This window comes from Grammomys surdaster, unplaced genomic scaffold, assembly GCF_004785775.1.
Source record: "Grammomys surdaster isolate TR1022 unplaced genomic scaffold, NIH_TR_1.0 165, whole genome shotgun sequence".
NCBI classification, from domain to species: domain Eukaryota; kingdom Metazoa; phylum Chordata; class Mammalia; order Rodentia; family Muridae; genus Grammomys; species Grammomys surdaster.
In genome coordinates, this window is record NW_021604613.1 from 7,986,425 (window position 1) to 7,998,657 (window position 12,233).

The 12,233-nt window shown below is 40.5% G+C and overlaps 1 protein-coding gene across 1 annotated transcript in view; it reads right to left on the bottom strand.

Annotated features, from left to right (window-relative positions):
* The window catches only part of Dnah7 (dynein axonemal heavy chain 7), a 249,661-nt gene that overhangs the window by 227,783 nt on the left and 9,645 nt on the right, over nt 1-12,233 (bottom strand). The window contains exons 5-7 of the mRNA XM_028765706.1: nt 11,021-11,168; nt 5,436-5,523; nt 3,571-3,761 (exon numbers count right to left, since the gene is read on the bottom strand). Coding sequence (XP_028621539.1) covers nt 3,571-3,761; nt 5,436-5,523; nt 11,021-11,168 — 427 coding nt within the window. The remainder of the gene's footprint in view (nt 1-3,570; nt 3,762-5,435; nt 5,524-11,020; nt 11,169-12,233) is intronic.

A 12,233-nucleotide genomic window follows, 5' to 3' on the forward strand; every position in this document is an offset into this window, starting at 1 on the left:
TCTCTCTCTCTCTCTCTCTCTCTCTCTCTCTCTCTCTCTCTCTCTCTATTTTATATATACTTGAAGTTCTAGCTAGAGTCATAAGACAACAAAAGGAGATTAAGGGAATACAAACTGAAAAGGAATAAGGCAAGGTATCACTATTCTCAAATGATATGATCGTATATATACATAAAGCAATCCCTAAAATTCTACCAGAAAACTTCTACAGTTGATAAACAACTTGAATAAAGTGCCCTCCTTTATACCAACGATAAATGGACAGAGAAAGAAATTAAGAAAACAAAACCTTTCACAATAGCTACAAATAACATAAAATATCTTGATGTAACTCTAACCAAGCAAGTAAAAGATCTGTATGACAAAAACTTCAAGTCTCTGAAGAAAGATATTGAAGAAGATATCAGAAGTTGGAAAGATCTCCTATGCCCATGAACCAGTAGGATTAATATAGTGAAGACAACTATCTACAGATTCAGTGCAATCCCCATGAAAATTCCAACACAATTTTTTTACAGACCTTGAAAGAGCAATTTTCAGTTTCATACAAAAAAACAAAAAACCCAGGATAGCCAAAATAATCCTCAACAATCAAAGCACTTTTGGAAGAATCATTATCCCAGACCTCAAGCTATACTACAGAGGAATAGTGATTTAAAAAATAAAAGGCATGGTATTGGTACAGAAACAGACAGGTTGATCGATGGAATAGAATCAAAGACCTGGATGCCTGCATGTAGAAGAATGGAAATAGATCTACATTTATCCCTCTGCACAAAACCCAAGTCCAAGTGGATCAAGAACATCAACATAAAATAGATACACTAAATCTAATAGAAGAGAAAGTGGTAAATAGTCTTGAACACATTATACATTAGACAACTTCCTGAACAGAACACTAATGTCTCAGGCCCTAGGATTACAAAATGATAAATGGGACCTTATGAAACTGAAAAGCTCCTTTAAGTCAAAGGACACTGTCAATAGGACAAAACAGTAACCTACAGATTAAGAAAAGATCTTCACTAACCCTTTATCTAATAGAGGGCTAATGTTTAAATATATAAAGAACTCAAGAAGTTAAACTCCAACAAAACAAATAACCAAAATTTAAAATTAGGTACAGAGCTAAACAAAGAATTCTCAGCAAAGGAATCTCAAATGTGCAAAAAGCACTTAAAGAAATGCTCAACACCTATAGTCATGAGGAAAATATAAATCAAAATGACCCTGAGATTCCACCTTACACCAATCAAAATGGCTAAGACCAAAAACTTAAGGGACAACCCACGGTGTGGAGAAGGAGGAACATTCCTCCATTATTGGTGGGACTGCAAACTTGTACAACCACTCTGGAAATCAATCCGGTGGTTTCTCAGAAAATTGGAAATAATTTTATCTTAAGACCCAGCTGTTTCACTCCTGGGCATATACCCATAAGATGGCTCACCATACCCCAAGGACATGTGCTCCACTATGTTCATAGCAGCTTTATTTATAATAGCCAGAAACTGAAAACAACCCAGATGTCCCTCAACTGAACAATGAATACAGAAAATGTGACTCATTTTTACAGTGGAATACTATTCAGCTATTAAAAACAAGAATACCAATAATTTTGCAGGCAAATGGATGGAACTAGAAAATATCCTGAGTAAGGCAACCCAGACCTAAAAGGACATGCATGGTACGTACTCACTGATAAGTGGATATTAGCCATAAAGTAGAGAATATCCATGATACAGCCCACAGATCCAAATAAACAAGACACAAGTGAGGATGTTTGAAGCTCACTTAGAGGGGAAATAAAATAGTCATAGGCAGAGGGAAGAGGGAATGGGGTCAGGGGTGGGCAGGAGAATGGGGAGGCAGGATCAGGTGTGGGGAGGGACCAGTGAGAGGCCCAGAGGGAGAGAATAATGAATGGAAATCTGCAGATGGGTCAAGATGCAGGTGTGGGGTCAAGAATCTGAAGAAGTCCCAGAGACCTAGGATAGGGGAGGCTCCCAGGAGTCAATGCAGGTGATCTTAGCCAAGATGTCTAACAGTGGTAGACATGCAACCTGAAGAGGCCACCTCCTGTAGCCTGGGAGGACACCAACTCACCCACAATACCTTCAACCCAAAAGTTTGTCCCGTCTAAAAACAATGCAGGGATTGAGCAGAGACTGTAGGAAAAGCCGACCAATAACCAGCCCAACTCAAAACCTGTCCCATAGGCAAGCACTAATCCCTGATATTATTGATATTCTGTTATGCTTGCAGACAGGAACCTAGCGTAACTGTCCTCTGAAAGGACCCAGCAGAAGACTGAGATAGATGCAGATATCCACAGCGAAACATTAGACAGAGGTCAGGAACACTTACAGAAGAGTTGGGATAAGGATTGAAGGCCCTCAGGGAAAGGGAAACCAACAGGAAGTCCAACTAACCTGGACCCCTAGGAGCTCTCAGAGACTGAGCCACCACCAAAGAACATACACGGGCTTGGAATGAGGCCCCCAGCACATATGTAGCAGGTATGTAGCTTAGTCTCAGTCTCTGTGTCTGCCTTGTATGGTCTCAGTGGAAGAGAATGTGCCTAATCTGGCAGAGAAAGAGATGTGCTGGTGGGGGGAGGTAAGGGGACCAGGGGGCGGCACCCTTTCAGAGGAGAAGAGGAGGAGATGGAGGAGAGAATCTGGAAGGAAGGACCAGGAGGAGGAGCAGTGTTTGGCATGTAAATATATAAATAAATAAATAAGTATTCTTATTACCTATTCATACTTAGAGATCAACCTGTTAAGTCCATACCATGGTTCAACAAATCTCTTACACAAAAGGCCACATGGTAACTAATTCCTCATTGGAAGGCACAAGGTCTCTAATCAGCTGCTCCTCTCTGATGTTACAACTCAAAAGCAGCCATACACAACGTGCTAAAAAATATATATTAGAATGTCTGTGTGCTATTGAAACCTTGATTACAGAACAGGCAGTGGTCAGGAATGGCTTCTGAGTCACAGGTGGCCACCTTTTGGTCTGTAGCAAAAATGTCATCAACCATATTTGAATTTATTATAAGTAATGTTAATGATAGTTGGTAAAGGTTAAAATCTTTGGTAATTATTCACCTACACACAAACACATACACAGCGTGCACATGCTCACAAACATGAATGCACCATACATATATACATATGCACAAACACACAGATAAACACACATACACATGGGCATGTCTTGTCTCTCCCACCTATACCAAGAAAATTTTAAACAAAAGAAAATCTTGAAGGAAGAGATTGCTTCCTAAGTGCCTAATGCTTTCTCTTCACTGAAACAATAAATATTATGAGGGGCTAAAGGTAATATTTATTACTTTCCTTGTTGCTGTCCTTTAATGAAAGACAATGTCTTTAAAAACAGCAAAGTTAATTTAAAAGATAATTTATTCTTAATTGATGAGTTTTAAGTAATGCAGCAATGAGGTGAGACAGAGCGTCCTCGGCCAAGGGAACATGTCAAAATCAGGTGTTAACTTTCAACTCAAAACTTGCCTTTAAGGCCACACATACTCAAAATAGAAAATACAGCAATTTACCTATGGATTTCTTTACACTAAGAAGATAATCTTCTCTCATCTCATCGGACAAGACCATGATGCTATTAGTCAGGACTTTCAGATGCTGTGGAACCAATTGTAATACGTGCTCCAGCCAAGAGTCTTCCATTGGGGCCACATGGTCAGTATCAATTCCATGGTGAATGTAGTAGTAATACCTCTGTGATATGAGAGGAGGCATAGATTTAGCACTGCAGTAAGGGAGTGTGGGGTCAGAGCACAAAACCACAGGGGAAATGCCTCTAAGGGGAACACAGTATTTCTAAATAATACAAAGCGCTTTTGTGAAAGTCATATAAGCATTGTTTGAGATCTCTTAATTTTTTCAAAATTGCTATTTCCTGGAAGCTAAATCAATTTTTCTTAGTTCACAACTATACCATAAGCATCAAAGTTACATCATCAAATAGATGATGTAAAGAACAGAGCACATGCTGAATTGCAAGTTGGTGTTTGTAAAATTATGGAATATATTATTAGGTCTGCTCTTTTATTTTTGATAATCAGAGGTCAATCTTAAAAGGTGCATTAAAGTTAATATCCTTTTACGATAACTCTAGAAGCATACGACAGGCCCAAATTGTGCTGGTTTGAATGAGAATGGCATAGGCTCATATTTGTGTGTTTAGCCACCCGTTGGTGAACTGTTTGGAAGGATTGATTAAGAGATGTGGCCTTGCTGGAGGAGGTACACCACTACAAGTAGGCTTTGAGGTTTCAAAAGCTATGCCAGGCGCAATGGCTGACTGGCTGGCTCCTTTCTATCTCTCTGTTTCTGTCGCTGTCTCTGACTCTGTCTCTCTCTGTGTCTGTCTGGCCGCCTCTCTCTACCTCGGTGTGTCTCTCTTCCCTCCACGCCCTCTCTCTGCCTGCCTGCCTGCCTGCCTGCTTACATGTCAGGATGTATGTAGCTCTCAGATACTTCTCTAGCATCATGCCCACCAGTGTGTGTGCTGCCTTTTCCCTGCCATAATGATAACAGACCACATTTCTGAAACTGTAAGCAAGCCCCCCAATTAAATGTTATCTTTTATAAGAGTTGCCTTGGTCCTGATGTCTCTTCACAGAAGTAAAACACGATTAAGACAGCCCATTTCTATCCTTTATTATGCTATGAATATTATGCATGTTAATTCTCACTTTAAAATCTGATAATTCTCCACTCTACATAATTATTTACACAGCACTCAGGGCAAAAATTAAACTTCAAAATATTTTCAAATTCACAATGCTTTTATTTTTTGTACATGTATATGTGTTTTGTCTGCATGTATGTCTGTTCACTACATGCAGGCATGTTGTTCACAGAACCTGGAAAAGGGTGTTGGTCTCCTTGGGATTGGAGTTACAGATGGTTATAAACTGCCATGTGAGCGGTTGGGATTAAATCTGGGTCCTCTCGAATGGCCAGTTCTCTTAAACTCTAAACCATATCTCTAGCCCACAATGTTATAATGTTTAATGCATACATTTTTAAAAATGTTTATGCATTTGAAACACCTGAATTACTGCTTGTAAAATAAGTTAATGTGCTTTTTAGAATACATATTATCATAACTGAGAAAAACTATCATGAAAGAGTAATGTTGGATAAGGATGTATGTATGATTGAGATAGGCTTTAGGATGGGATCAGGCAGACTTGGAATTGCTTAACTGTGATCTTAGGAGGCAAGGAACAGAATGCTTCCTCCATCAATCTAGTAGAACAATCTGATGCAGCACGCTATTCATTCCTGCACACACTAAGATACGCATGGAAGGACAGAGGAATCTCAAGGACATGCAGTGTTTTCCCTATATTTGCAGTTCTACTGACGTAAGTGAGTTGTTACCAAGATGTCTTTCTCTATGGCAGAAGTGGTTGCTTTTGGAATGCCGCTCTCATCAGTGACATCAGACTCTAAACCACCATCTTGTTGCCTAAGACAGCGATAAATAAAGATGAGTCAGAAACATGCAAAGCCAGTTCAAACACAAAACATGGGTGTAAAAACCTCAGGACTATTCTCTACTAAATCACCAGAAAAAAAAATGTTTGAACATCTTTGCTTGGTGCCCTTTTCTCTCCATGTGTGTAGAGACAATCGAACGTGCTGTCTGAGACCTGCTTCGTGGGAAGCATCCCCTGCAGTACTTTCACTACTACAAAACTGAACTCTCTCTCCTTTGAACTGGCAAGGCATATTCTTGCATTGTCCCTAAAATATGTTGTGTATTAATCTGATTAAAATAAAATGACAATAGAAAATTCAAGTGCTGTTTTGTAGAAAACACAGTCACATTCTCTGAAGACCTTGTCTCAGATCTCTACGGACACACATGTTGACAAACTCATTTGTTCCTTTGCCTTTTTTAAGTGTATGTTCATAAAACTCCTGTGATTGATGTAATTTAGTTCAAAAGCTATGCCAGACATGAACCACACTGACTTTTCCTGGGGCTCCACTGTGCAGAAAGGCATAGTTTACAGCTCCAACACAAATAACAGGTTGTGCTGGACCAGCTCTAACGTCTGCATTGTGGTCCAGAGCCCAGTGTCATCTCTTGATACAAATCAGTGGTACTGCATTAAAAACACCTGTCTCCTTACTGACTGAGTAGCAGATACTGAAGATTTGAATTATTGAAAATGTTTCAAAGAAATCATACTAAAGTAGGTGCCCAGGATTTATCCTTTAACTTGTCTTTTTTAATTCCAAGAATACAATATTCAGTGAATTTGATATTGTGGTTTTAAAGTATGTAAGAAAAGTCCATTTAACTTAATAGATGATAGGTAATCAATAAATCTTTAACAAACAGCAGAATCTGAATACAAGAGTAGAGATCCTCAAAATATTAAGAAGGTAAGAAGACAAGAATCGATTATTCTAACCACAAGTGTAATCTCATTATGTTGTTGCTTGCTCAGAAAGGAACTAATAAAATAATACTGTGTTTTCAGATCATCAAGTCTGGGCTCACATTGCACCACTATAAATGCATCACTTCAGTTAGTGGCACTTGTGGTTGTTTTTAGTGCAGAAACCTCATCCTGCCAGCCTTCCCACACCATTAGCATCAGCCTTTCATCCTTTTTGTAAACAAAGCCTAGAAGGGTGCAGTCGCTAAGGCCGGAAGGGAAGAAAACCACTAGGCTTGTAGAAGCCACTATTGACTCTCTGAGCAAGTGTCAACATCCCTTCAGCCCTACAGACCCATGATTCTAGGGCTCCATTCTGCTCACCAGAAACTATAAGACCTATTCATCACCAATCAAGCCCTTAGTGGTTTTGCAAGTATTACTTCTAAACCTCACATGTACTGTTGACAGTCATAACTATCCCCACTTCACAGAAGAAGAAACTAAATGTCAATAGAAGAAATAGCCCTACTTTGGTCGCACAGCTAATCACATGTGGAAAGAGGGGTCTGTGCATTGTTATAAGTCTGAGCAGCTATGCTCTTTGCAGGAGAATGGCATTCCATTCAGAACTAAAGCAATCAGAGTAGGAGATGTGTTCCCTAGTTAAAGAAAAATAGGATAGCTCTCTGCTCCTTCTCTTTCTCTGACTCTCTTCTCTCCCTGACCCCTTTCTCCCCCTCTCCCTTCCCCTGTCTCCCTCTCTGTCCATCCACATGTTCCTGGCCAGCCTCCCCCACCTCTCTCTGCCTCTACTCCCTTCTCAACTTCCCTTCCCATGCCCCCTAAATAAACTCTATTCTATACTAAAAAAAAAGAAAGAAAGAGAGAGAAAGAGAGAAAGAAAGAAAGGAAGAAAGAAAGAAAGAAAAATAGGATATACTTTATTTCTCAAAAGTGAAAAAAGTAACTATATTGATATTTTGTTTATAAAATTAAGACACTTTTAGTTCAAAATAGGAGCGGAATCCATTCTTTTTCAAGTATGAAAGCAGAAGTGAAATTATTTTAACCCATGGTTATGAAGAGATAAGAAGAAAAGACAGGCACTGAGGAAACAGGTCACAAAAGGCAGACAACACAGCTTAAAATGCTGCTGTCCCTCTGTCACAGGAGGATGGTAAGCAACTGGCCTGGAGCCTCCAGAAAGACTCTCACCCAGAGTCAACTGGTACCAAAGGCGTCAGAAAATGAGGTTATCGTGATAGCTAATTACACAGAAAATTAGACAGCTAAATGGGAGTGACACATACCCCAAAGGCAAAAATGTTCCAAACACAGCTCCAGAAAAAATACAAAATATGACTAAATCAATATCAAGCAAATTAATTAAGCTACTAATTAATAATGTCCCAGAGAGGAAATCTCAGGTCCAGGTGGCCTCACTAATAGATTTTGTCAGGGAAGAAATCCAACCAATTCTACAGAAACTTCTTCAGAAAACAGAGAAACAACCTTGCAGCCCCAATTTATTTTATGAGGCTAGTAGAGACTGGATGGCAGAGCTAGAGACATGTTGCAGCAGGCCCAAACTGTTCACCTTGCTTAAAAAACCATCACAGAACAACAAATCTCTCTCCTCCAGCTGAACACGATGCTGGAAGGAAAGGAGGACGGGAGGAAGATGGGCCTGAGACCTGCTGCGGTGCAATAGCTGAATATACATCCTCTGCGCGACCAAGGGCCTGGGCACTAGGGTACTGGACTGGACCTCCAGGGCAAATGAGGCCCCCACTGCTTTGTTAGGTGTCCCAACTGCATCTGCCTGCTGCAGCAACAGTACATCCTGTAATCACCAGGGAATTAACGAGTTCTCTGAACCATGGACTGTAGTTCCCCCACTGCTTCAGCCATAAAAAAGCCAGAAAAGCAGAGCCATCATCAAGAGATCACCTGGTCAATACCACTGACCTTGGAAGATGGCAAGAAGGATCAGCTGGTAGTGATTGGACACAATGTAGCCCTACCCAGCTGTTGTCCTTCCTGCCTGTCCCGTGTTGCAGCATTCTGGGGGAGGGAGCTACTGCATCATCAAAGGCTGGGCAGGTGATCCACAGGAATATATGTAGTAAGCACTGTTGCTTTCCAGTGTTAATCGGGAAGACCAAAGAAGTCTGGATAAGGTGGTGGAAGCTACCAGAACCAACTACAACAGAAATGGTGGGGAGCCAGCGTTCCAAATGTGTGACTTGCCCTGCCAAGCTGGAAAAAGCAAAGACCAAGGAACTTGCCACCAAACTAGGCTAGAGGATCACTACTGAGTTTTCTGTACATAAGTATAAATTTCAAATTGTCCTTCATCAAATTTAGCAAATAAAATCCAGCAATATTATATAAAGGTATGCAGTAACTGAGTGAAACCTAGGAAAGCCATTAGTGAAATGTATCATATAGCATATATTGACAGAATAAAAGAGAAAGGCCAACGGGTCACCTCAGTAGACACAGAAAAAGCATTTGGCAAAAATGTAGCACCTAGTTATAATAAAACCTAGGAAAGGAAAGAGGATCCCTTAACCCATAAAGGTCAGCTTTCATCTTCATTTACATATTTACTTCATAATTTTATGCAATTTTATGTCCTTTTTAATTTAGTGATAAATTTTTCATATGCGAAGTTATAGTGGTGTATTTATTAAGCAAAGGGTGATAATGTAACTTATTAGTACAGCGTACAATTAAGTCTAGTAACATGGACTGCCTCAAATACTTTTTTCCAGAATAAAACTTTTTAATCTACTCACCTCAGTGATTATATACATATATATAATTTGCTCTATTTCCCCTTGGTTTGCAAGCTTGTCTAGAAAAATATCTCTTATTCCTCCTGTATATTTGATGTTTTGTGCCCTTCCATATCTACCTAAATTCCCTCCAACCTTTGATAATCACCATTGTATTGACCGAGGTAACCCAGACCCAGAAAGACAAACACCACTTTCCCTCCCTCATCTGAGGCTCCCAGATCCAGGTCTTCAGCTGTGAATGTATAACCTGGAGAAAGCAGATGAGAAGCTGCTGACAACAGTTAAGTAAAGAGGGACCACTGAGAGATGAAGCCCTAGAGAGGGAAACATAGCAGGGTACAAGTGTACTAAAGGGGACAATGGAAAATGGGAGGAGCTTCTAACTGGGAAGGAGAAGAGGGAAGTACAAAGTGGGGGAAGGAATAAACAACACTAGGAATATTTGAAAAAGCCTTAAGGAATCATATTCTTTTATGTTTGTCTAAAATTACCTATATATCTTAGATGAAATAATCCTACTTGGGCTGTAATGTTCCCCAAAACAGCCATAGAGTATCTGACAAAAACCGACAGTACCAGGCATGAGAAACCTTTTATGTTGTTGCTCATGGGAGTCCAAGAGACTTCCAAAGCAACATAGACAATTGATGCTGTCTTCAATTGCCTCTCAGCGAAGTAAAGATAAGTCCTCATTGCTGAAAACACCACGTCAGACACAGGACTCAGGAGATTCGAGCTGGATCCAACCTGAAAGCCTCCTCCCTGAGGACCAGCTTTCATAGTGTCAGAAGCTGCCAAGGGAGGGAAGTGATCAGTAGTCCCACCCAGTTGTGATGCCTGTGGACCACAACACTAACCAGCATGCCAAGATGTCCCTAAAGGTCAAATAGTGGCACTTGCCTGCTGGTGGTGACCTACAGATGCCTAAATTGATTTAAAGACAGCTAGATCAACAATAGGGAAATCATGTCTGGTACTGGAAACCTCTCCATGACCTTTTCTGAGATCATGGATCTCAGAGGAGAGCCTAATGCTGCCACTGTACTAGAACAGGATAATTCCTAACTGCATTCTAAATATTCTGGATGAAATCAAATAAACAAACAAACAACTAAATAAATAGAAACCACATTCACATCCACCTGTGAGAACACACAGACCCCTCTTGCTCTGAGTGAGCTCTCAGCACCCACTGTTCCCCTCACAAGGTCCAGATAGAGAAATGGTCCATGGAGGAAGCAAGCAGCCTTCTATGGCGGAGCCACTTACCACAATGGGCCATGAAATCCTATGTGTTCTACAGCCTACACAAAGCAGTGTGGAAACAGGGTGAAGAGGGGACCATCGAAGCCTCCACTCCTCTCCATGGAAAGCTCTGAAACCCAGGCTCGATAAGGCTTACCCTTCCACCCTAAGTCCTGTTCCACACGAGGAGACCCCAACATTACAAAAGTCATCATATCACCTAAACAGACAACATGGGGGTGGGAGGCAACCACATCACTACCAGCCACCATGATGACAGCCAGAACTCCCACATAGTCCCTGCTTACTTGGCTGGCACAGTCACCATTACAAGTGACACTATCTAAAAGTGGGATGCCCTTAACAGGAGTGGACTCAAACTCTTCCATCTCTCTTCTCACACTAACCTCACTGTAACAAGGCTTGGAGGCACCCACTAGAGAGGTACAGGGTGCTCGTATTGTCAGTTCTTACTTCCCAGGGCTTTACTGAGCTAACATGCTGGTTAGCTTGCAGCACTCACATAATGACGTTGACCAGGGTGCTTCTGAAATTCTCTCTCTCCTTATGTGGAGATTTGACCTTTGATCTGGAAGTTGATGGTGCAGAACGGTTATCATCAATTTGGTCCAGTAATTTGCCTTTTTTTCCAAAGTGTTCCATGTATTCAGCTTAAATTTAAAAGCAACAATTGTTCATGTAAAAGGTAAGCTAAAGTGTATACGTCCTTAGAATAAGACATGGCAGTACCATCTAGAAAAGTATTTCACACCTTACATTCTCATCTCAAAGAATCCTAATGCATATTGTTTTACTACAAAAAATTATTAAATGCCTACTTTAAGTCACCATGATAGAATCCTCTAATTATTTTAAGAATATTGTTGAATTGTGTAGTGCTTTGATTAATATAATAAATATTTTCAGTTATATTTGTATTAGAGTCTCTTAAAAGGACTAAAATTTAGACTATGATAAAAACAAAGTTACACTATTCAGGAAATTTTTAAAAGATCCCTGGTTTCAAAAGCATGAAAATGTTAAATGTAATCAGTCTAATAAGTGCTTATATGTTAGAATTTTTAAAGATGTGCATATGCATCTCTGTGTGCACAAATGTGCAGAAGCCAGTCTTTGTCACCTGGAACTCATGGGTCAGGCTGGATGGCTAGGTAGCCAGCCTCAGGAATCCCCCTGTCTCATCTCAGCACTGAGCCTATAAGGGCACACAGCCACAGCTGGCTTCTATGGAGGTGGAGAGGGAACTCAGGTCCGTAGTCTTCATGTTTACTGAGTTATTATCCCTTTAGGCCCTAGAGTATAATTATTTTTATATGACTAATTTGGAAATATTATCCACAACTTAGGACATTCTTAGAAAAAAGGTTTTGACACAGAAGGTCCATCAACATTGTGAAGAGAGTTGGGCTCCTAAGGTCCTACCCCTCCCTGAGGAACCTCAGGCAGTCAAGGGTTTCTCTAAGACAGAGTAGGGATGGTATGCCTCAGTGGTAGCCACCAGAAGTTACCTTTCCCATGTTCTTGCAGGCAACACTAAGTAAGAAGTTATCTTACCATGTTCATGCAGGCAAGCCTAAGTAAATACAGAAGAGACTTGCTAAGAGGAAGGGGTTGGGGACCTGTGAGAGAGGGATGGGGATAAGAAAAGATGATGAAAGAGAATGTGATTCTCTCTCTCTCTCTCTCTCTCTCTCTCTCTCTCTCTCTCTCTCTCT